General features: G+C 47.4%; 2 protein-coding genes across 12 annotated transcripts in view; one reads left to right on the top strand and one right to left on the bottom strand.

Moving 5' to 3' along the window:
* HECTD4 (HECT domain E3 ubiquitin protein ligase 4) overlaps nucleotides 1-10,453 on the top strand; it is a 102,051-nt gene extending 91,598 nt beyond the window's left edge. For all 7 annotated transcript variants that reach the window (XM_059713376.1, XM_059713375.1, XM_059713374.1 and 4 more), the window contains exons 67-76: nucleotides 396-586; nucleotides 926-1,072; nucleotides 2,277-2,396; nucleotides 2,541-2,696; nucleotides 3,229-3,332; nucleotides 4,120-4,341; nucleotides 4,991-5,157; nucleotides 5,425-5,620; nucleotides 6,203-6,425; nucleotides 7,103-10,453. In XM_059713376.1, the coding sequence (XP_059569359.1) occupies nucleotides 396-586; nucleotides 926-1,072; nucleotides 2,277-2,396; nucleotides 2,541-2,696; nucleotides 3,229-3,332; nucleotides 4,120-4,341; nucleotides 4,991-5,157; nucleotides 5,425-5,620; nucleotides 6,203-6,425; nucleotides 7,103-7,239 (1,663 nt within the window). In that variant the 3' untranslated portion in view covers nucleotides 7,240-10,453. The remainder of the gene's footprint in view (nucleotides 1-395; nucleotides 587-925; nucleotides 1,073-2,276; nucleotides 2,397-2,540; nucleotides 2,697-3,228; nucleotides 3,333-4,119; nucleotides 4,342-4,990; nucleotides 5,158-5,424; nucleotides 5,621-6,202; nucleotides 6,426-7,102) is intronic.
* Nucleotides 10,454-11,938: 1,485 nt separating this feature from the next.
* On the bottom strand, nucleotides 11,939-23,831 carry TRAFD1 (TRAF-type zinc finger domain containing 1). Of its 5 annotated transcripts, none has more exons than XM_014598462.3 (12): nucleotides 23,730-23,831; nucleotides 22,993-23,056; nucleotides 21,656-21,791; nucleotides 21,519-21,572; nucleotides 19,670-20,084; nucleotides 18,006-18,269; nucleotides 17,059-17,132; nucleotides 16,225-16,458; nucleotides 14,945-15,071; nucleotides 14,047-14,359; nucleotides 13,279-13,354; nucleotides 11,939-12,960 (listed from the first exon to the last, which is right to left on the bottom strand). In XM_014598462.3, the coding sequence occupies exons 2-12, from the start codon at nucleotides 23,040-23,042 to the stop codon at nucleotides 12,916-12,918; spliced, it is 1,788 nt and encodes a 595-aa protein (XP_014453948.1). In that variant the 5' UTR covers nucleotides 23,043-23,056; nucleotides 23,730-23,831; the 3' UTR covers nucleotides 11,939-12,915. The 5 variants fall into 5 exon arrangements, with proteins under 5 accessions (XP_014453948.1, XP_014453950.1, XP_059569369.1 ...); XM_014598464.3 differs by having other exon boundaries at nucleotides 13,279-13,351; XM_059713386.1 differs by lacking the exon at nucleotides 23,730-23,831 and adding an exon at nucleotides 23,400-23,659.
* Between the last annotated feature and the right edge of the window lie 1,152 nt (nucleotides 23,832-24,983).

Here is a 24,983-nt window from a genome sequence, read left to right as displayed (position 1 = left end):
AGAAGGATCTGTTACCACATTAAAATGAAGAAGTATCATCACTAGATCCTTGTTCTCCTCTTGGATCAAGCCATGGGTTGGTTGATTGCTGTGTCCCCTCTGCACTCTTTATGGCAGTGGGTAAGCCTGCTGAACAGGGGTTGCTTTTGTCAGACTGCTGAAACCGAGGCTGGGGTATGGTAATACAGTCCTTGCAGACGCCTGTGCTAAAGGAGTTTCATAGTTGGTAAGGTCGGAAGGGACCTGAGGAGATCATCTAGTCCGACCCCCTGAGTTGTTCTCAGGAAAGTGAAAAGAGAGATGAGTAGCAAGCCCCCTGGCTTCTGGTTAACATAGGCTCTCTCTAACTGGGGTATTGTTTGCATTTCACCAGTTCTAATCTTTTTGTCCTTTAGATGCGCCTGCATTGATGCCAGGCATGCACAGAAAGCTTCCCGGAAGTGGACTTTGGAGATGGATGTAGCCCTCGTTCAGTACATCAACCGCCTCTGTCGTCACCTTGCAATCACCCCAGCACGACTGCACCCGCACGAAGTTTATCTGGATCCAGCTGACGCGGCGGATCCCAGGGTCTCATGTCTGCTGAGTACGTGCAGGTTATAGGCTGCTCATGGGTTTGGTGTGAACGATCTAGTAGTGAATGTGGATTTAGTGCTGGGGAAGGGCACTAGGTGGGCAGCCCTGGAGACTAGTTGGCTCTCACCATAGAAAAAGAATAGCATGGGCTGTAGCAACACACGTTTCCTCACATTACTCTGTTACTGTGCCTCGACACTGGTCTTCAGGGTGAGGACAGGTCCTTTGAGTGTAGGGTTCCTAGACTGTGTGTGCTGGAAAGTTGGCCCTTAGAGGAGGGAGGAGTAGGATTGGATGCCCTGCCCTGCCCTGTCCTTTCACCCTCTGATTCTGTATGGTTCCCCCTCAGATGTTCCCATTGAAAGTCTGCGCCTGCGTTTTGCACTACTTCAGTCTCTGAACACCACATTAGAGACCTTCTTCCTGCCGCTGGTGGAGCTCCGACAGACCAAAATGTACACGAACAGTATCGCCGCACTGCTGCAAGAGGCCAAAGGTCAGACTCTGGGGGACTGTGAGAGCTCTTTGCGTGTGTCAGGGTTGGCACAGACATCCATGGGACTGTGGGGTGCGGGAGAGAGTACAGCCTTCTGGCAGGGCCTTGCTGGCTTCACCTCCGCATCAGAAACCTCATGCACTGCCTGAAGGGGCAGCTGTATAGGGACAGCTGCTCAGGTGGAGAGCACTCCTTGTTCTCCCTGAAGCGGGGAGTTGAGCCGGGGGGCGGGGGGCTACACTTGAATGAACCTGGCTGAAGTGCTGTGAGAATTTGCAGTGGGAATCTCTGGTAGAAGGCTGCATCTTGTTAGAAACAGCATGAATTTTTAGATATTTGTTGAATGGAGACGGTCTCCTCTACATCTGTGTGGTGCCTGGCACAAACGTGCCTTCATCCTTTTGGGAGGTTCAGGTACTTCTGCAAAGTTAATAATAATAGTCATAGCAATAATAATGGTAATAAGGCTCAAATGACATCACTGGCACCTGTAGCTTACTTGGGCATTCCAGGCGCAGCACCGTGAAAAGATCACGTCCTTGGTGTGCAGTCTCCACCACGAGAGAACTAGAGATCAGAATGATGTATACCAGGCATAGACATTCAGAGTAACTAATAGATGTCTTCATGTGAGCCTCCAACACATTAGCCTGAGACTTGTGCTACTGTAGCTGGGTTTATTTCTCCAGATTAAATGCAGTTATCAAAGGTGTAGAATGCTGTATTGGTTGTGATGTAGAGCCTTGCTGTCTCCCTCTGGCTAGTCAGAAAAATGGCTTACAAAGCCAGGGTGGAGAAGTCTGGTATTCTTAGGCGCTGCCTTAATATAGAGCCAAGACTTGGGGGCACCGTGTGACACTTATTTATATCTGGTATCTGTCTCAGAGAGCATCGTATCTTAAAGCTGTTTAGCAATGCACGTTTCCTTCGTGTCTATACAGCCCATAGTTTGGCTGGCAAGAAATATTTCCCTAATGCAGGAAAAATCTGGTGATGCAGAAACCATGTGGAAAAGTTCTCATTTAACACCTTCCTTCTGATAAACTTGGAACGTAAAGTGTGCCCAAAGGTCACCTAGGTTGAGCAACTCTTAGACTGTTACTTAACGGCATTTTCGGTCCTTTCCCAAATGTTATGTTGCATGATTTCAGGAAATGAACTTCCAGAAGGATCAATAACAGACAAACTGTGTGTGTGCGTTTAGGTTTAATCTTTTATGACACAAAGGTGACTGTAATGAACCGCGTACTGAATGCTACAGTGCAAAGAACAGCAGACCACGCAGCCCCAGAAATCACCCTGGATCCGCTGGAGATAGTGGGAGGTATGTGCAGCAGTTGCACTCTGAAATCAGTGTGCGTTTACTGTCAAGGGGACTTGGAATCCATCTCAGTGCCCGAGCTCAGCGGCTGCTGAGCACAGCACACACACAATGCATGCCAGTTCAGAAAGGTGCTTTCTCTCACAGGTGAGATCCGTTCTTCAGAAAACTCCTACTTCTGCCAGGCAGCTAGACAGCTCGCCTGCGTACCATCCTCTCAACTGTGTGTCAAGCTGGCCAGCGGGGGGGATCCCACCTACGCCTTTAACATCCGCTTCACGGGCGAGGAGGTCCATGGAACAAGTGAGTTATAGTCCAGGCCACATGGACCTGGGTGCGGTAAGCACAATGTACTGGAAGAGCAATCAAAGCTAGGCTGACCCTAAGCTTGAAGATCGGTGTAGTCATGGGGGGCCAGACCCCCTTTGTATTGTTTTGAGGCAGAGGGGAGGACATGGTGACTGTAATGCATAAGAATTTGAACACCAGGAAGTTTTCCTTTCATAAAGCAGGAAAACAAACCTAAGTTTGGTCTCTGCAGTGCCTGGCACTTGTTTGACTTATCTGAGCAGAGCTTGTGCACTCTGTAGAAGGCTGTGCTTTTCCTCCTGGCAATCTGAAATGAACATCCAGCGCTTGAAGACAATGCGCAGAGCTTGAATACTGAAGTGCGCAGAAAATTAACCCGCTGCGTGTTCTCATGTCATGAGCGTGGATGGTCACTGGACGCAACCCAGTGCATTCCATATGCGAATCTCAAATGATAAAGTGTGATTTCACGGGGGAGGAGACTCTTGCAGTGCAGCTGACAAGGACGTTGCCCCGTTTTTTTCAGGTGGATCTTTTCGTCACTTCCTGTGGCAAGTCTGCAAAGAGCTACAGAGCTCATCTCTCTCCCTCCTCTTGCTGTGCCCCAGCTCTGCTGTCAACAAGAACAAGGTGAGGGGCCAGACTTGCAGCCAGTGGTGTTCCTCTTCCAAAATGCCGGGGAGGTACAAGTGTTTTTGGTGCCTGGGACAGGACTGCTGACAGCAAGGGGAATTTCCAAACTGCTGCCTAAGCAACAGGAAGTTAGCCATGTGTCTCCCATTAATCCAAACCCCGTGCCTCAGACTTGGGTGTAATTAATGCCCCCAGAGCTCTTTTTTGAATCTGCTACTTTCTACAATGCTAACCTTTGATCAGCACTGGTCTGCGATGTCCTTCGAAGGGTTCGACTGTGAGAGCTGCTCTGGTATCCACATGAAGTTCTTTTTGCCACTCCTACTCTGTGCCCTTAGTGCCACTCATGAAGATAGGCAAGGGGATTGATTGGAAACTCTGAATCTTGCCCCTTTTACAGATGCAGAGGTGCAGTCTAGGGTCCATGCCCCAAAGAGCTTATGATAGCCGAGGCCTCGCTCCTTCCCTGCAGAGCTCAGGGGTAGGTCAGTCACGTGCAGGGAGACTGCATTAGCTCAGTCCAGCCTTGTGCCTGTACTGCTGGGAGTTACCATCCGTCGGCTTTAGGTAATAGAATGAAGCCAGTGCAGCAGGTGAGCGTGCCCCTCTGCATCCTCACATTCCCACATGGAGACAAAACCACTGGTGCCAGCCTTTAACATGCTTGTTTGGTGCGAAGGGCCAGCACCTCAGATATGAAAGTGTTTCTCTGTTAAATCATGCTGTGTGGGCGCAGCTGCTTGCAAGGCTGGGCGTTGAAGCATGTGTCTGTTTGTTTTTCAAGGGAAAGTACATTCTGACACCCAGCCCTATCACCTATGCAGAAGAGCAGTTGCTTCACTTATTTGGGCAGCTGCTGGGCATTGCGATTAGAGCAGATGTTCCTCTCCCCCTGGACCTCCTGCCCTCGTTCTGGAAGACGCTGGTGGGTGCGCTGCTGGACCCCGAGGTGGATCTCCAGGAAGCCGATGTCCTGACATACAACTATGTCAAAAAGTTTGAAAACGTAACTTTCCTTCTTTTCCTCTAAACGTGGCCCTGACTGCACTGAGCTTTAGCTGCTCCTGTGAGCAGAGCCTGCAGGGAATTGCCTGAGGGCTTTGCCCTTCAAGTTGATCCAGTCATGTAGAACCACGTGGCATTCTCTGGACTCCCTTTAGGCATAGGGCCTTGTTAATCAACCACAAGGCCAGGGCCAGAATCTTACACACTTGCATCCTATCTGGAAAGGCAACTCAGTCTGGCATGGAGGGCAGATTTGCCTCCCCTAAACGTTCCCATTAGCAAGTGTAAGGAGTTTGTCCTTCAACAGGTTGCTGACAAACCTGGAGAAACCTAATGCTGTGAATCCATTGTTTGGCAGGAGTAACTCAGAGCCAAGGTTTGAAATGCTGTGAGCACTACACAAACCCTGCACAAGTACTAGTGACAGCACGACGGTCTCTAGAACCACAATGACGGTGATAACTTTGAACAGACAGAGGTGCATTAGCTAGATTAGACTCTTAAATCTGACCTGGGGCCCAGGCATGCCCCTGCCCAAAGCACAGGTTACCCAGCACTGCCTGTGGCGTTGTCCTTGGATGATGCGATTGGGCGGTTGTACTCACTCCCTTGGCGCGACTTCTGGTGATGCTCTTCTCATGTTGTCCTAGATAAATGATGAGGCAGAATTGGAGGCCTTGTGTGCGGAAATCGCATCCCAGCACCTAGCCACCGAGAGCCCCGATTGCCCTAACAAGCCATGCTGCAAATTCACCTACCTGACCATGACAGGCGAAGAGGTGGAGCTGTGCCCTCGAGGCAGGCGCATTCCTGTAGTGTGAGTAGAACCTTTCATGGCAGGTCGCTGCACATGGGTAAAGGGACATGAAATGATGCTTTGACCAGGAAGCCAAACAGCTGTGACGTGGGGAAAGCTGTGGTGCTGGGGATGCAGACAGGGGGAGGCGTGAAGATAACAGGTGTTGATGGAGCTGGGATAACTTAGGAAGGGATGGCTCCTTGTGAATGTGTCAGGAAAACCATGCACGGGGCTGTGCACAGAGCAAGATGCTCCCTCTCAGACAGACTCTCCTCTTCCTGCCAGGTGGGAGAACAAGGACGTGTATGCAACGGCCATCCGGAACCTGAGGGTGCACGAGCTGCAGAATCCAGACTGCATGACGGCTGTGCGTGCCGGGCTTGGCTCCATCATCCCCCTGCAGCTTCTCACTACGCTGACCCCTCTCGAGATGGAACTGAGGACCTGCGGGCTACCATACATCAACCTGGAGTTCCTAAAGGTACCAAGTACTGACGTGGACCTGGTCAGTCCACATCAGGCAGTGTGTTGGCGGGACCTTTCCCCAGGGGAAGCCTGCCCAGGGAGAGACTGCTTGTATTTGTACTTAGCCTTGGCCTTTCATTTTACACGGTGAGCAGCCTGTACTGCCTGGAGGAACTGTTTGCAACCTGCTGGGTTGTTTAATACTGCTAGCCACCTGTATTAAAAAAAGTCACCTCTTCAAACGTGTTTGCCTTGCTGCAGCAGCAGTCTGGAACTGTGGCCGGCCAGTGTATTAAAAGCAATCCATGGAGACTGTGCACAGAGCAGCCTGGTGTGGACTGAAATAGGGTGGCCAAACCAAAGCCCAGGGCAGTGTCTGACTGTTCACCATGCACCAGGTTGAGTGACTGACTTTTCATGGGTGCGTGAGACTGTGGAAACTGGGTCAGGCTACCAGGAGGGTGAAGGGAGTATCATCTCCATGATCTCATCTTCCTTTAAAGGAAAGTGATAGAAGCATTTGAGGGAAAAAGGCAGTGGACATTGTGTCCTTCCCCTCTGGATCTAATTCCATTGTCTTTCCTTCTCTGTCTCCTAGGCACATACCATGTACCAGGTGGGGCTGATGGAAACAGACCAACACATTGAGTTTTTCTGGGGGGCATTAGAGATGTTTACTCAGGAAGAACTCTGCAAATTCATCAAATTTGCCTGCAACCAGGAGCGAATCCCCTTCACGTGTCCGTGCAAAGATGGAGGGCCTGACACTGCACATGTCCCGCCCTACCCCATGAAGATTGCACCACCGGATGGAGCTGCAGGTAGGCCCGTCAGTGGTTGGCGTGTAAAGGATGTAGCTGTGCTTGAGTTTTCTCTTCAGTCCTTATTGCTTTTGTAAAGGGAAAAAAAATCCTTCCTTACTCAGAAGAATGACAGCACAGTAACCGTGTGGGATATGGCTAGAACTAGGGAAAGAGGCTATCCTGCTGCTTGTAAGATGTGCTCTAGGTGCCACTCTGATCTCCTTCCTCTGTCCAGTCTGCTGCTCTGCGTCCTGCCCTATCTGCTGCTACGCTGCCTGTCCCCTCCCCGATATCCCATGCCACACAGTGGTTGTCCATGCTGCGGGTTGTCCCCCCACTGTGCTGTATAAGATATTTAAAGGGAATAAAATAGCTTTTAAAGATTCAGAATAACCCACAGTTTGGCTTTGTATCGCTACAGAGCTGGAATGGCAGAGGGAAGGAGCATGGGGAGATTCAAACTGCTGTAGTTTGCTGTGCTTCTAGACTTGCCACACTGTCAGTTAAACCTTGGACCTCCAGGCATAAATTCCAGTGAGCCTGTTGGTGTGAGACCCACCAAAACCTGACAGGGATCCCATTCCTTTGACATCGGCTAAGCTTACACAGTAAAAATTAACATCCTTGGAAAATGAAGTGTGAATACAAAGTAAAAGTGCAGTGTGTTACTGGATGTCCCTGTGGTTCCTTTCCAGGGTCTCCGGACTCTCGATATATCCGCGTTGAAACGTGCATGTTCATGATAAAACTTCCTCAGTACTCCTCTCTGGACATAATGCTGGAAAAGCTTCGGTATGCCATTCACTACCGGGAGGATCCACTTAGCGGCTGAGTTGAGTAAGACCAAGACTAAGAACGACTCCTTGGAGGATTGTTTCGGGACTCTGCTGTGTTGGAAACCCTTCGATTCACATGCAAATACCTCCTGTGACACTATGTGAAGAGTTGGAGGCTAATTTATTTTCTGAACTTTTGTTCCTGTTACAGTAATTACTGGAAGACTTACATTTTTTGTATTTGTAGATTTTGTGGTGGACTGGTTATTTTGCTGCCTTGTTTGTGGAATATTTGTAGGATAGTTTAGTAATGACCAGTTTGTTGTATAATTTAATTTAAAAAAAAACCTTTAAACATGTACATTTCTAATTTTGTAATTTAAATTGTGTTGCCCTTGCGAACACAACAAACTTGAGCATTCTGAGGTCATGAGAGCTCAGATGTAAATGTCTACGAATCTTTCTGCCCTGAAACATTTCTGAGTACAAAAATGGGATTAACTGAAGAGAAGCAGCTGCCCTCCTTTCCATGACGTCGGAACATTACCTCTCGTTTCCAAGTTTCGAGGGTTTGCTTTCTGAAGTGGATAGAGGCAACGTTTAGCCTTCTCTTGGGCTGTGCCATTTGGTAACAGGTTTTCTGTTGCCAGTGTTTACATTTCGCAAAGAGTTCTTACCCCAAGTCACTGGCATCCCCTCCACAACTCAAGTAGTCTTCTTTTGAAACATTCCTCTTCCAAGTCTGCATTTGGCTAAAACATAGGACAGTGGAAGGACCATGAGGACCCTAACCAAGATGTCCTTGCCTTTATATTCAGCCACTTGACGCAAGAATTCCTTCAGTGATCTTTAATTTTCTGTGGCATTATAGAAGGATGTAACTTTCTCCGCAGACTTTCCCTGTAATCAGAACCTGAGTTACAGGCCCCTCATTTTGTTTTTGTACTCAGAAATGATGTAGCTAAAATAAATTATCCTAAAAATGTGACACAGAACGGGGTGGGCTAGGGTGGGAACGGGAGGCACAAAGGTGCTGGTTTGAAGAATAGAGCTTCTATTTTATATGGAAAGATAAAGGCAAAGAGAGGTAACGATCCTTTATGTTAAACCATTGTATGTATCATACGTTGTGAAATACGTTCTGCAGTGGTAAAGAACAGCACACGTATCTTCCTTCACTAATGCAAAAAACTTTGCCCTGTGCCAGGTGCATTTAGAAACAAAGCAACACTTGGTTACACCATTTTGAACTGGACTCCAATGAACAAGCTGGAGAACCGGAGAGGACGTTGACGTGACTGCTGTCCTGAGCTCTGTACTACTGTCCGTTAAGTGCCAGTACTGAGCTTCGCGTTAGTTATTTCCTTCAGGTGCGTCCGGTGCACATCTAACCACATCGAGATCCGTGACTGTGTGCGTGACTGTACTTTAAGGTGGTTAATATACATGTCTCTTTAGAAGACAGACTACACTCATTGTTTGGCTTGTCCGTGGTCATGGGAATTGAAACGCTGTATTTACTGTATATTATTGTGAATAGTGGGAGTGACGAGTGTGTGGTGACTGAAGGGTACTGTGTGCAAACAAGGAGAGCCCTAAATGCGTCTTTTCCTGTTGTTCTGTGAGCGAGTGGCCAGGTGTGCGAGAGAGACCCCGTCGTAGAGGTAGTTGTTGGCGTACGAAGGCTCCAGATCCTATTGTTAGAAAAACTGTGTTACCGTTTTATAACACATCTCACTCCCCAAGAAACAGTTCCACGTAGGAATAATATTTACTCTTGAATTTTGTCCATTTTCTGGTAGAAGCATATATGTAGCTGAAATATCATTCAGATTAAGGGCAAACACATGTAGAGTTTACAGAGACCAAGGGAAGACGAAGCAGAAGAAATTGCTTGAAACAACCGAATTCCAGTCCAAAAAGTCAAACTTGCTGAGTAAGAGGAATGTGAGAATGTCTTTGGAGCTTCATGGAAGAAGCACTGTTGCTGCTGGTGATGAGATGCTTTGGTTTTCTTTTGAACACTGGTTTTGTATGGTTTTCATGGCTCTTTTCAAGACCTTAACCTAGCGGGCGTAAAATTTTGTCAAATACCTCACGGGGAGAGGTGTGAGAACTCGCTATTCCAATCCTTTCCCAGGATCTGATCCCAGCTGTGAGTAAGACAACTGCTGCTAACGTTTCTTCTCCTTCCAGAGAGCACATCTGGGTAAAACGTACCCCATCTTGGCCCTGAAAGCGTGCGCCGTAGTTACTTGATACGTATTTATTACGATTATTTATGGTTGCAAGTAACAAACTTTTCCTCTGCTCTTTACACCCCGTTTGTGTAAGTGAAGCTCGTTACTACAGGAAAAAAACGTGACGACAATAATCCAGAGCCATCTACTTCTGCTGTACTTGGAGAGTGGTGTGAGCCCTCGGGCAAGAGTCGGTGTAAAGAATGTTCCTAGAGTGACGCGCTGCAGTGGTGTGGACTGTAGCCCAATGGCCTTGAATTAAAGCTTTTTCTAACCATCATCACTTTCCTGCGCTTTGAATGAACTGAACGTTATCTGTAGTAAGCTTGTCCTTCAAAGCCAGCCTTGGTGTGTGAGTGTTCATTTATTCGGGTACTCATTCAGAATGTAAAATTACACTAAACAATGGAAAATGCAGAAGTCGGGTATTAGTTCTAGTCTGTCGTGTCCATCTCGGTACCTTGCACAGCATTAACCTGTTAAGTGCTCTTGGCCATACAGTGTACACTTGCATAAAAGAAGATTAACATCCCTCGAGATGTATTCTGTGTCCTTATTACTTGGGGCTGGAAACGAACAACCCTCTCTTGCCGTTGAAACGGCATCCATCCAGAGAGCTAGCCTGCTAGGAGCCCGGTCCAGGCTACTTGCTTTGAATCCCGCACTGATGGGTTAAGACATTGTAATTCTTTGTATTTACTTGCAACAGATGTAAATATTTTGTACAAAAGGGAAGCAGCAAGTAAAACGATCCATCGCTCCCGTTTCTCTTGCACGAGAAATGGTGCACACAACCCAAAGCTGTCAGCTGAGCGACTGTACTTAATTTATTCTATTTTCACACTAAGAGTTTCTCAGATGAAGTATCCTCTTGACCCTCAGAAAAGCAGCACAGCCCTAGCTTTCCCACTCAACTGGCTGTAGCGTTTTTCCCCCAGGAAATACCATTGCAGAGTTGATCGCCACTTGTTTAAATACCTTTATTCTGCTTTTTTTTCTTGTATTTAATAAATGCTTACATTTGGTGGAAGCGTCCTTAAAATGTTTTCTTTGTTAAACCCGAGATCCTCTTAGTGCCACTGCCAGCTTGATTTGCATGTTCAGCCTCTGCCGCGCTTTACAGCCAGACCTGTCCAAACGCAGATTAAAAGTGGAACTAAACATCACTTTTCCTGCTTCCCCACCACCGCGCAGCAAAGACAAGGGAAACACAGGCTGCCACCGAGCAATCCTGAATGCTATAATGTTCTTACTCATTAAAAGACAATTGGTTTCTTCAGTCCCCTTCCGCCTGTGCCTGCTAGGCTAAGGATGTGTCTTGACAAAAACAAAGCAATTTTCCTCTCAGGCTACCCAACTTTCTCTGATCTACTTGGAAAAAGTAGTGTTTTGAGATCATCTCAAAATGAAATGTTGGCAGCTTAAGTGCCACTTCCCTTGTCAATACAACGCTGCTCCTGTTCAAAGCATCCTCCCCCCAGAGCCCAAGGAGATAGCGCGAGGCTCCTAACCAGGATGTTGTTGCAATATAAATTGAACCTGTTAACACAAGACCTCCTTCGCTGGTACCTGTGCCAGCTAAATTAGTGCTAGCACAGGTGTGATTACCATGTAATAAGCAGACCTTCCCACTCAGAATTGAACAACGTTGTATTCTTACAGCTCGCCCTCTTACCTTGGCACTGCTCCACTCCTCTGCTGACATGTGGACTTGCCAAGTCCCTGCTGCGGCTCAGCCAGTTGATCTGGAATTCAGCAGCTCGTTTCTAACCTGAGCAGGATAGCATCGCTGGCAGCTAGCTCATGTATTGCTAGCAGCAGTTCAAGTGACCGTCCGTCCACCTTTCCGCTGCCCCCATTTCCATTACTGTTGGAGACCAGCAGTTTTACTGTTCCGTACATTTGGTACCCCTCCAGCACCATCCCCGGACCTCAACTTCTTGCAAGTGGCTCTTCCCTCACTTACCCTCAGCTTTCTTTTCCCTTGGTTACTGAGGAGAACCTGGACAGTTCCTGTCATGACCAATATTGTTCAAAGCTTTTGTTGTTTCTGATCCTAAAGGGCTTGAATCTCAAAAGAAGTTCACAGGTGTCCACACAGGCCATGATCCAGGCTGTCCCCACGCTTAATAAGACCAGCTTTCTACTATCCCTGCATCTCCTCTTCTCACTTTAGTTTCTTCCCCGGCTCTGGGCTTTCACCCCGAGCTGCTCAGCAGGTCAGCTCAACAATTTCTGGCAAACCTTAGAAAAGGCGGATGTGAGCAGAGTGAGGGCGTGATTTTAATCACCCCACGAGCCCTGGGAGAAGGAAGCGGCTTTGATGCCAGCTACCCACTGATTTGAAGTTTTCACTTCCCAGGCAGAAGAAACGTGACACACAATCAGAATAAGAGAAGCCAGGATGGGGAGTGTGTTGGGCGTGAGCAATTCCCTGGCGGAGCAGCCTGCCCCTGCAGCAGAGGTTTCCCTTTTCAGCGTGGGGAACGGAACAATTCCACGCGACCAGTACAAGTCGTTAACAGATACAAATTTTATTCCAAGGAATTTTTAAAAAGTAAAGGCTCCAACATAGCCAAAAATAAAAGCAGCCGAGAGAATGGAAAACTCCTGGGCCTGGATCTCCTCTGGGGGGGGTCACAATCCCGCTGGCAAACGCCTCGAGGAATATTGGGCACTTGTGGTATCAGACAGACACATAGGGACACAGGCACAAACACACCATGATTACAATTGGTATGGCTTTTCCTAAGCAAGTCAGAGGATAGTTGCAACAGGATGATGGTGGAAAGCTTAGAGGAAAAAAGGCTTAACTGCAGTCAGATGCAATACAGAATTATTTCCCAACTACCACAGGTAACAGATGGGGGAACAGGTTTAAAGCCAAGACAGTAAGCTCACCCCTATCCCAGACCTTAGTGAAACCAATCACCGAGATCCACTGCTCTTTAGAGAAGTAGTGTCCCCCAGTCAGCCAACATCCGACTCTGCTGAAACGTACTACAGCGTTCTCTTCCCCCGGAGGAGTTCGGGTGTTTAGCAGGTTTGGGGTTTGTAATGCTAGTCGTTATCACTTTGCCTTGAAGGCAGCAATGGATTATTTGTTGCTAACTACTAAATCCTGGGCTACCATATTAAAAAGAAGGCTCCACTCACTACATGTCAATCAAGCAGCTGCAATAACAGGTTGGTTCCTTCCCTGGGGAAGTCTTGGCTGGCTTGAGATGTTGCCAGTTTAGACCACAGAAAGCAGCAATAAAAGCCCCAAGCCACCTTAGATCCCCGGTCTCCACACAGCAGGTCTGGGGCCATATATTCTACTCCACAAACTTTAAAAAAATATAAAATGATCGCAGCCTATAAAGATTCAAATTGGATACAAAGTTTTCCACTGATGCAGCAATGCAGCGAGTCCTCACGCTGGGATAAATAGGTATGTTAGTGCATAGTGAGAGTGCTACAAGTGCTAGGTGTGCTCCCCACAAGGGGCCATTATTCCTCCTCGGGGTAGCTGGACTCTGGTGTCTGGGGTTTTACCTGTGGACAGGAGGAAGTGATAAGGAACATGTAGGACACGTCTATTCGCTACGGCAAAGCACTCGTTCTCCCCCCTCGGCCACAGAGTGTCAGAGCTACCCTAGCTCCTGTCAACACCAGAGCGGCAGTATGTTTGCACCAGCTGCCTCATGCCCTCAGACATGCTCCAACATCCCATTCTGCCCCCAGGAGGACAGAGGAGCGCTGAGGACAAGTCAACAGCCACTTTCTGCACGTTAAATGCTGCACACCTGTGCTTGCCATGTTTAAAATGCCAAGTATACAGTCAGATCACGGGACAGCGGCTCAGACGGTTACCTTTGTGCTCCTGCTCCTGAAGTGGCCAGGAACATTGGGCATCCTCTGACTCCTCCCTGCTTCATTCCTCACGCTGCTGAAGAGAAGACTTGGTTAGATAAAGCAAATCTGCAATTTCAGCGCTGTTGTATGAGCTGGTTTAAGGAGACAACAGCACAGTTCTTCTGGAGAGAGAAGGATTCCTTCTTAAATCCCCAACTCCACATCATCTTCCCATATCCAGATTGTGGAGTCTTGGAACGTGAAATCTAGACTCTGCGAATCCCCCTTCAGCTACTCGGCTAACAAGAAGGTTGGCACAAAAACACTTGGTTATATAGACTGGAAGCTGGACCGACCAGCAAAGAAGGAGTGAAAGCTACAGCTGGCTGAGGGAGAAAAGAGTTTGTTAGAGACTCCACCATGGTTACTCACTCCCTTGGGAGAAGGAAGCATTCAGGATACAGGCGCTAACTGCATGACTAGACAAATCCCCTTTCCCCCTTGAAGAGTGCCTTAGCAAACCTGGGGTCCATCCCATTTTACTCATTTAACTGCAGCTAAATCAAATCGAGGAGCTATGGGCTAAGACACAGGAGGGGAGATGCTCAGTGTGAACTAAGCCCTCTTCCACCGCCCTTCTGCCAGCTCACACATGGATACCTGCATTGCTGGAAACAGGCCTCAGACAGTCCCCTCATCCTTAAACACAATGCTACCAGTTATCTGCCCACCATTAACCATGCCAGGCTGAGTTCTTGTCACCACTTCACCACGCAGATGAGTTACCTCGGTAGAGTTGGAGGCATCCTTGAAAAACTGGACACGTAGCTTTCCGGGTGGAAGTTCCGACTGGGTCGCACAACCGAAACGTGGGCAGCTGCAGATTCATCTGCGCCTATGCCCCTCACTCTTCCTTCACCGCCACCCAAGTTGCTGGGCTTTGTTTTTGGAGACAGAGCGTTATTCATCTTCACGGTGTTGGAAGAAGTCAGCTGCAAGTCGCGGGCAACTGCCAGGTTGTTCAGCGATCTCTCCCCTCGCACAGCATTGGTAAGCTTCTGCTGCCCGATGTCTTCTAAATAACGAGGTGAAACTTCCCCTGGAGGAGAAAGGATGTAACCAAAATTCATTTGGCACAGCAATAAAATAGGCGATCAGGACAAAGGGCACGCGCCAGAACGAGAGGCAAAGATACCTTGGCAAGTACTTATGGTGCGAACCTTTGCCTCCCACAGCAAGGCTGGGTTTCAAGGTGATGGCCAAGATTTTAACATAAGAGAGGAGAGAGTGTCCTAGAGCAGGAATTGAACCGTGACAATACTGAGCCTGGTCCCTAAAAACGGAGAAGCCAGTAAGCCAATAATTTCCTTACTCCTGCCCGTTTGAAAAACCAGGTAAGGGTGAGAAACACAGGGATAAGATTAAGTCAGTACTGGAGTATTTTTTAATTTATTTCTTTTTGTAGGTGTACAGGGAGCTTTGCCAATTTGGAAGAAGCTGGGGGTTAACACACATTTTATACACACTATAATGGAGGCTGGAGCCCTTTGAAATTGAGTTATGGGCACTGTTCACCATGGGAAACCCAACATAAAAAGAAGGTGTATTAAACTTGTATTTTGGAGCCGAGTAAGGAGCAGAGGGACTAACTTCTGCAAAGCAAAGGTCTGTACTTTGCCAATACCTTGATGCCGCATGCGTCTAACCAGCTCTGGCGATTCCCTTCTCTCCGTATTGTCTTTAGGAGGCAGGGGGTGCTGCGACAAGCCTTGTGTGGGGTTGGCAGTGGCTGGATACAGATCACATTGGTCCTGAAGCAAGAGGCAGATTTAAATGCAATTTAACACTTCACCACTGGAGACAGCTCCTCCGTCTCGCCGCGTGTGGTCTGTGTGGGCTCCAGCTACACCTAGACTACAGGCTTGGTCTCGTTCCCTCGCCCTCCTCAGTCCCAGTTGCACCTCGTGTCTGTCTTCATTTCACACCTCTCAGGTTCCCCATTGGGTCTGAGCCTTTCCTACTTGCCCAGTGCTTGTATGCATCAAGTGCTTTCACACCTGGCTACCCCAATTTTTGCTCCATGCTTACTTCTATCTTAAAACTAAAGTTCTCTGCAGCGTGGACCACCACCTTGCTCTGTGGCTAAAGCATTAAGCACCACAAATGTCCAATCTAGAGGGACATTGTTTATGGCAGTGGCTTCATTTCTAGGGAAAATGATTTCCAGTTAGGGCAACAAGGCTCAGCTTTCCTCCCTGCTCCCTCATTTATACAGTACAGCCTGCCTTTCCAGCTAAGGTTAGCAGACTCTTTGGACCAGAACAGTTTACATACCGATTTAAGAATCCTTCATTTACCAAGTAGCTTTTCATGAGAGAAAGCTAGCCAGGAAGGGTTTTCAACTGTGCAAAACCAATCTTCATCTTCCACCCACATCTCATGTTGGTGGCAGAAAAACTTACATTTCCCAATTAAGACAACTGCCAGCTGTTTGACCCATTAGACGCGACTGTCAGCTACCCCCACTGTCCAGAAGCTCAAGCCTGGAAGAGATACCTAAAAGGACTAAACTTCTAGATATCTTCAAAGTGCTCTCTGAAGTACACCGAGGTGTAGACTTGAGTACCTTCTGCCATTTTTCAGGTTCTGGCTCTGGGGCTTCTTTTAGCTATATCAAAAGATGGTCACTCTGCGGACAGTATTACAGGGGAAGAGCGGAAACGTGGCTGCAGAAGCTGCTTAGATGCAAGCAACACACTCTCCTTGCACTGTAAAAAATTCTCACGCTTGTTCTTTCTTTAATCAGAGCTCCAGAATCCTTTATCATCTTAGGGTGCCAACCGCAACTAGTTTTGAGACAGGATGGGTTCAGAAGAAGACCCTGGGAACTATCACAGTCAAAATATTTACCGGTAGCTGGATCCGACAGCTCTCATCACATTGCAACCGTGAACAGTTTTGTACCTGGTGGTGGAAGAGAACCTCCTCTTCTAACTGAATGCCACAGAATTCACAGGGAATGACGGTGCTCCCTTCTGTCTGCACAGCTTCATCCTGCCCTGGGTATGAGGATCTGCTACCAAAGCTGGTTCTGTCCAGTTCCAAGTCATCTTTAACCAAGCCACCATACCCTTGTCGAGTTGGAGAGAAGCTTCTTTTACTGAATGAAGCCAAGGCACTTGCAGGATTGCAGCCTGTCTGTAAGGTGGGCAACACTGAAGAGTTAGCAATACGTATTTGCCATACAAAGGCTTTATAAACCATGCTAAAGCAGAACATAAAGCTCACCCAATATTTAACACACATTCACTCTCTGTTTCCAACATGGAATAACACAGCATTTAGTGACCACCATAAAGACTCTACTTCCCTTCAGCTATTCAAAAGGGACAGCTCATGTTCGGCAACCATCTATTCTTCCACTGTAAAATTCAGTTTAGCTTGTTAGCAAATAATTTTTTTCTACAGTTGATGTGGTTTATTCTGACATGGATAAAAATAAAAGCAAATGGATGTCATATGTAGACAAGGCTTCAGTGTCTGACTGCAGAGTGCATGGGAATATATTGATTAAAAATTTTAAATTAGCATTTGAGACATTCCTATTAGACTTAACCGAGTTCTAGACCTAAATTTCTAACATGGTATGCCTTCCGTGTTACAGGGAAACTCATTCCAGTACTTCACAAAAACCTCATGTTAAAAAAAAAGGAAAAACACAGGAGTTTCAGTTAGGCACAAATGCTACTACCATCCCCTCCAGTGCAGGCACCGAGTACAATACAAGAGTTACCCAACCTGATGGAGAATCAGATCTTCCTCAGGGTACAGCTCTTCACAAAATTCACAGGGCAACATGATCACGTCATCATCTGCAATGCCAGTAAAAAGGATGATCACTCCACCATAAAAACAGCTAACATAAGCAGACTAACCTGTCATCATTTTTAATTTATACACTTATCCTGTTTTGTGCCCTAGAGGAGGAATTACAGCAAGCCTCATGGGAATATTTATTCCCATTTCGTACTGCCCTGGAGTTTTACAAGCAGGGGAAGAAAAAAAGGTCATGCATTCCACAGTTTGGAAAGAAATTTTGGCTAAAGAACTTATGCTCTTTGGTCTAGTAAAATGCCCATTACTACATTCCCTAACAAGAACATTCCTTCTAAAAAAGTCATTTGGCATTTCTACTCTCCCATATTCTCTCTGACTGTATTTCACGATTACTCTCTCAACCACTGAGTTGTGGCAGAAATAAGTTTGGCTTTTTTTTTTTTTTTTTTAAGCCAAGGAAGAATTACAGCAAGTTAGATCTGCTCAAGCACTATTCTGAACTCTCATCACTTTTGCCTTCCCATTCTAGTAGACTATCCTCTTCTTTTCTCTTATCAAAATGTTTTTGTATGAGAAGGGACTCCTGGACAGACAGATATCCATGTTAAGTCTCACTCTTAATTCTTATCCCCCCTTTTTCCCCATCAGTTTCTTAGATTTAAGAACTGAGGTATTGCTCTGTTAGCACCCAGTATAATCAGACATTTTGGAGAGCTGAAGACACATTTTAGAAAGAAGGAAGGAAATGCCTCAAGAATAGACACAGCTCTTCTACCAGTTTCACAGAAGGTCTCTCTGATGAAGAAGTAACATCAAAGCAGTTGATGGAGTCTGAATGCTATCTAGTCCAAAGAGCCTCCCTGCTCCCCAGCAACTTGGGGGCGGGAGAGGGGGGGTGTTATACTTGCTTTTTAGGTGATTTGTAATGTTAGACACCAAAGGTTCATGCAGGAAAGTATCGGACTTGTTTATTCTGTTAAGATGCTCAGGTGGCTTGGCCCCTTTGGAGTAGTTCTTCCAGAAGTCACTGCGGATTTCAGTGGAAGTAGTGTCGTGGGGATTATTCTCGCTTTGCAAGCTAAGAGCTAGCATATAGTCAAAATTGGAATTCTGCTCTTCAGAAAGCGAAGACTCAGTATTTTGATTCCTCTGTAGCTGCTCCCGCTCAGCCACTTAAATAGAGAAATATCAGAAGTATGAGAGTGGTGAATTTATAGGCATTAGTGTTTTAATCCACTATCAATTTAACCAACAGAGAAACAAAGTTCTCACAGGCAGAATTGAGCCCCACATCAAACAAACACCCTGGCTTCAAGGAAAGGTTGCAGAAGAAAGGATAGGAAAGGCTGAAGATCACTCTCTCAATTAATGGATTTTCCACCACTTGAAATTCTTAAAAATCAAATTCAGGCATCTACATCACGTAGACATGAGCCTTTTGCGGAAATTAGTGGGGAAAGTTCTGATCTGTGTTATGCAGAAGGTTAAAGGAGATCAGCATGGCCCCATATAACTATGTACTGTATGGATCTTCTCAGTCTCATGTTTTCTGCCAACCACTTTCCCACCGATCCCACAAAGATAGGCTGCTGGAGATAATGCATGAATAAGCTGGTGTCTCAGGAAGAAGCATTCAGATTCCCAGTGCACGCAATATTCACTCACATGGGAAATGCCACTGAAGTCAACAGTGTTCTAAGCAAGACAGCATGCTACAAGACTGAGACTTAAGGAAAGCAAAACTCCCACAAGCTGGCACATTTGGGACAAAGACTGCCATTATTTCTGAACTGACCATGTCACCCAGATTTGTTTTAAATCTGTAGTTTCCATAGGGAGAAAAATTTTGTAATTGAACAACCACCCCTTCCAAAGAGTTCAGTATTAGGCTTACTTCTAGAGGTACGCTACTAAGCAGCTTTTTTGGATTAAAAATAAATAAATAATTATAAAAACACCCAAGGCCAGTTTTCTACAAGGTCCATTATTCAGTGTCCAGCAATGCAAGTCCTTTCAGTGTCCTAGAACATGAAACGGGACACGTTCAAAAGACTGCTTGGAGATAGACCGTATCGTAAAAGACTTGACCCTAGACACACTGAGGAAGGAAGTCTGGGCTAAAGCGGAAAGAGCAGAGGGGCCTTTATACATCTTAGCTATGTCCAAACAGGTTGCCATTGCTCAGCAGCAGGTACATGAAATACCAGAATCATTTTCCCCAATCCTTTTATGTAAGTCAAGCAGAGAAGAGGGACTGTTATCTAAAAAAGGACCAAGCACGAAAAACGTGGACACCCAATTCCATTTTTAAATAAAATGGATAGTTTGTTAGAACATCTGTTTGGATATTTCAGTGATCATCTGCTTAACAGGTTTTACTGTGGCATAGAACCACAGGTGTAAAAACAGAGCACTCCTTAATGGACACTGGCTACGTTACATTAGAAGTTTTCTGCCCATCTGATATTTGTATCCGGTACAGAGACATGGAGTTTTCACACCACTGAGTTAGGAGCATTGAATGAGAGGCCATTCTGAATTCAAACTTTTTCCTGCCTTATTCAAAGTTTACCTCGATTCTGATCTCTCCACATTGACGATGCAGTTCTTGTGTTAATATCCTTAAATAGCTGATCTCTTCCAAAGCTGCTGTAAAATGGACTTTGCAGCGGTCTAGGCATCCCCCACAGAGTCCTCACGTAGTCGTCCGGGCTCAGAATGTTTCGGATGCTTTGAAAACTGCACGGCTCTGCTTCCTCATCCTCACAGCTGAAGAGCGCTCTCGCTTTGTTAACCTGCTTTTGTTTAGCCTCCTTCCCACAAACTTCAGCGTGCAACTTCAGATCTTTTACCATGATGTTGCGACCACACCCACTGCATGTTTCGGTCCTAGTTCCACAGTACTCCTCGTGGTCCTGAAGCTTGTTGAATGCAAGCTCTATGTCACAGTACTGGCAAACTGCAGGACGCAGAGGGCACGATGATGCCTAAAAGATAAATGTGAAAAACCCTCGATATGTGTAGTCTGATAGTTATAAAAGGCTTGCAAAAAGTAAATCAGGTGGCCCACTCACTGTGCTATTACCAAGTGATTTATTATACATCAGATCTAAGGGATTTAGCCCACCTTCACACAAACACCAATTGGCAAAGAATAGTTATGCAAGACTTCATACATATATACAGGAACCATGCTCCTGGGTATGTATACACAGCATGCCTTTTGTGTAGCACACGCAGTTCAGAGTACCTTATATTTCATGTACAAATACATTAAGGGGAAAGAAGCATGCATTTATTCAACATCGCATTTCAACATAAACATCTACAAAAACTTGAAAGAGTTCTGAATGGATCAGGTGTTCAAACCTGGCAAACTAAAAGGAATGCGTTTTGCTTTGCTGCCCTGATATCCACCATGCCTCGTTACAAGTCTTGCTAGCTATCACAAAGAAATCTCTAACCCAAATTACTATAGCAGAACTCAGTCACTTGTAAGTGGTACCCTATAACCTAGGAGGTCCCATCCATTTTTATTTAGTTTAAACTAAGCTGTGGAAACTTGTAAGTCATTTTGACAGAAGTTCTTGGATCTTGCACAAAGTTTACCATGAAAACAGAGCTGAAATAACAAAGCTAGGACTCTGGGAGAAAAAAAAAAAAAATATTACCAGGCTCAACACTGTTACAGCCTCAATTTTCAGGCTTAGCCAGAAATAAACCTAAGTTGGTAACCCAGCTACCCCCTTGGACTGATTCCTACTTAGCTGAGAGCTGCCTACAAAGCATGCGAACACCCCACCGCAAGCCACTAACTGTGTTTCTTACATACTGCATGTATCTACATGTGAACTTTAACACAGACTAAACTAATTAAAGTAAAGCCCCAGTATCTGTGTGTGTGCTGGTATTAGGGGGACATGTCAGGGACAGTACTATCTTACAGCGGAATAATGAATTGCGATGAGACGCACGTGTGGACGGTGACCACAGGTATAAATTGCACCCAGTCAGCAGGAAGCCAAATGGCCAAAAATGTGGAGCTGTGTGGCTAGGCAGCTCTTGTGCCCAGGGCTGAACTCCTGAGCCTGCTGTCAGCCTGGGTCCGCTCCACGCTGGCTCATATTGCTGCTGTCCTGGGTGCATGGGTAGCTGCTGTGCCTGGGAGCAGTGTACCCTGGCTCAAGCAGCTCCAGAGTTTATCCCTTTGAATTACCTGTGTGTGTAGATGTAGATGTAGATGCACCCACTGTGTCCGAATAACATATTTTCTAAAGTCATGCTAAGTGTGGAAAGAGCAGATGCAAGATCAGTAAGCTCAGCCATTCTGATCTGGTCAACATTAAGGCTCTAGCACTGGTACTAGAAACACACTAGTTTATTACCAAGTGCAAACAAATAAAAAAAAAAAATACACCAACCTCATGATCTTCTAGGTCACTTTTTTCAATCTTCATATTACATTTACAGGTAACCTAGGATAAACACAGGCAGTTGTTAAATCACTGCATGAAGAGGAAATGTAATACAGGATAATTGTTTGTTTCTATTTTATCACCTTCACATGTTTAGATTCAACATGGTTTTTCATTTCAGATTTGGGGACCGACTCCTTGCAGAAGCCACACACTTCAATGTTTCTGCTGCAGTGGAGCTCATGGATGGTGAAATTAGCCACCGGAACATCCTTTTTGCTGCAAGAGATGCATAAATGTTACTCGTCAGAACTTGTCATTAAATTCAAACAGAACAACTAAGGAATCAGAAAGGTCTGGAAACAGGAAGCCACTGCAAAAGCAATACGTCCTTTAGGGCATGCCTATAACACTCAATTATGGTGCTAGGCAGCGGCGCGCAGGTTTGGCCCTAAATATGCCAATAAGCTCTACCTCTCAACGCAAGTTGCCATATAGCCAGACTGTTTGGAAGGGAGAAATCCTCAACTTACTCAGTTCTGAAAAACAAAGTATTCCGTCCTCAGCTACGCACAGACTTATCGACTAAAATTATTACACACACACACATACACACACACACGTTTGAAAAAGAACCAGAAGCAAAGCACCTGAAACTCAGCCCTGATTCTACCCAAGGAAATACCATCATCTCCAGACATTCAAGCTTTTTCCCTTAACAGGAAACAAGTTCATAAGCCCCAAAAGGGCAACTTATTCATTGCTAATAAAAGGCCTTTGCCTGCCACAACGTGAAAAACACAGGCCTCCAAAACAGCTGCAGCCCTTCATACTCATCCTCTGTCTGCTCCCAAGAACCCAACAACCGGAGAAGCTAGCCAAGTGATGCTGTGCACGTGTGACGTGCTTCAGCTTCTTGCAATTCTGTTTTAAATACCTGCTGCTCTGAAGATTACTCTCTACAAGCGTAAGACTTTGAAATGCTGGTTGTTTCCTGTTTTCAGGGTGGACCCGAGAAGGGGAGACTACCAGCAGCACCCCCCTGCCCTAAACCAAGGGCAAGCACCGATCATCATTACATAACTAAGCCTCCGCTGGTACATTACAACGGACCCTGCCCCTCCAAAGGTCCTGCCAAAGCGGCCGGAGCAGACCTTTGAAAACGCTGCTCCCCTGTTATCTCACCTGTCGAAATCAGCCCAGTTGGATGACTGCAAGTTATCCAATCCAACCGGTTACATTTCTACTTAATGGTCTACCAGGGTTTATCAGTGTGTTGCAAAAATGTCTTTCTAAGAACAAAACTTCCCGTTGAATCAAGTATTTTACAGGCAAGTTTCCTTTCCCTTCACAAGAGTTAGGAAAAAGCTTGTCAGCAGCCAGCGCCCGGTGCCAACAACAAGGCGAGTCCCTCGAGCCCGCGTGGAGGGATTGCAACACCCCGCGGTCGGTTGGCTCCTGCTTAAGTTTTGTTTCTCACCAGTTGCTGCACAGCCGGGTTTCCTGCTCCGTCCCCACACTCACATCCATGTCGTCTCCGGTTTCTACGGGAGTGCAAAGTTAGAGCGGTTTCAGTTTCATTCCTGCTTCCAAGACGAGCTCGATCATTCATCTGCCGCTCACGGTCCCTCTGGAGCCGCCCCGTTCCCATCGCGCACGTCGTGATGACCCATGCCCCGCTCCCTCCCTCCCTCCCTCCCTCCGGCGCCTCAAGACCTGTCGGGACAGCGGCCGCACCACAAGGCGTGCGAACACCGCTGACGCGCTCACCCCGGAGACCGCAAACGGGGGTGGGCTTGCAACGGGGGCGGGGGGCAAACAAACCCGCAAACCCACTGGTGTTTTCTGTAGGTGGAAAAGAGCGAGAAACGACATGTCCAGACAAACCCGCTCGACAGGCGTCGCTTTCGAGCGCGGGGGCTCTCTCGGCCGACTCCGTTTATGGCGCGATCCGCACACACGCGCGCGGGGCTGGCCTGGGGGGAGGGGGGGTCGCCAGGGAATCCCGCGACCCCGCGTGGGGCTGCGCTCGCGCCACGCACGCAACCGGGTACATTTATGGTGCGGCCTGTGAGGAAATTGCGCGGTCTAACGCTACATTTATGGCGCGATTCGTCACCGGCATGATGGCGGCTCCCCAGGCCGAGGTAGGCCCGTGGGGCAGGGGAAGCCCACCTACCTGCCCACCCACCCCCCGCAGGCCGCACGTCCACTCACCGGCTCCTCCGGCCCTCACACCGCGCCCCGGCCGGCTCTGCGCTTCCTGCCCGCCCCTCGCCTTCCCATTGGCCCCGGGGACCCCCGCTCGCGCGCCGATTGGCCGCGGCACCCGCCCGTCGCGGGCCGACTCGGACACGCCTCCGCCGCGCCCGGATTGGCCGAGGGTGACGTCACTGGAGGAGGCTGTGCCCCAGAGGGGCGGGCCGGGCCGGGCCGGGCCGGGCACGTGGTGGAGGGGACGCCCTCGAGGAGACCCCCGCGCAGTGTGGACGAGCCATTGTTTGCAGGATCTAGAATGAAAGGCATCCCCTCTGCCCCCGGGTTTGACCCCGTCCCTTCTGCACCCTCCATCGCTTCGCCCAACCAGCCCAGGCCTGCAGCCGCTGGCACGCAGCCGTCTCCGGAGCGGCGCGCAGAAATATTGGGGTGACACTGGTACTATCGGCAGTCGCTCTGCATCCACGTCCTAGGATTCGCCTAGTCACTCCTAACTACCCCAGGCAGCTCCGCTCCGACGCGGTCCGCCGAGCTCTACAAGGACCGCGTTCAGGAAAGTGTCGCTTGGCAAAATACGTGGCTGAGTGGCGACGGATCGTGCTGAAAGGTTGGACTGGAGACGCGGCCAAGAAGCAGCAGCAAAATAGCACGTAGGGTTCAGATGCAGTGTCTGACAGTCAATGTAGGGCCAATGCCGTGACAAAGGGAGGGTCTCCGAGGAGAGTTCTGAAGAGCTGTCATCCCTAAACTCTTCTTAGCTACTTGAGGCCTTTCATTTTTTTACCGTGGCGGGTCAGAAAAAAGGACGAATCCCTTTTTTTTATTTCCTGGTCTGCTAACAAACAAGATGATTCTAATTCTCTGAGTGAATCAGATCTCGGGTGATGTTCGCTCTCCTTTCCTTGAAGTATATTATAAAAAGATACATGTTATGAAAAGATCTATATTACAGACGTACTGATCGGTTGGTTCCCTAGACGCACAGAGAGGAGTGTTTGAAATGCAGATCCCGGATAGTAGCAATACCAGGCACTCATTTCAGTAAAAGTCATGGATATTGTACCATGTAAACTTGGATCTCTACCTTCTGCTGTATGGGTAAGACTCTAATCGAGGATGATGCGTATGGCAGAAAACTGTGCAAACTTTCCAAAGAGAAATTTCCCAGGCCCTGCTCTCCTGTTTGCTGAATATACAGTCATTGATTATTTGCCGGCTGTCAGCACCACAGGAGCACGGGTTCTTGAATATATA

Source organism: Alligator mississippiensis, chromosome 10 (assembly GCF_030867095.1).
Source record: "Alligator mississippiensis isolate rAllMis1 chromosome 10, rAllMis1, whole genome shotgun sequence".
NCBI classification, from domain to species: Eukaryota; Metazoa; Chordata; order Crocodylia; family Alligatoridae; genus Alligator; species Alligator mississippiensis.
This window is presented reverse-complemented; position numbering and strand designations above follow the sequence as displayed.

Excerpts from the sequence above, each read along its gene's own strand:
- TRAFD1 (XM_014598462.3), bottom strand. The coding sequence starts at position 23,042 with ATGGATGTGAGTGTGGGGACGGAGCAGGAAACCCGGCTGTGCAGCAAC. Across the intron at positions 16,459-17,058 it reads AAGATCTGATTCTCCATCAG|ACAGGCTGCAATCCTGCAAG; the intron begins GTTGGGTAACTC and ends CCCACCTTACAG. Across the intron at positions 13,355-14,046 it reads ATGCCTCCAACTCTACCGAG|CAGCGTGAGGAATGAAGCAG; the intron begins GTAACTCATCTG and ends TCTTCTCTTCAG.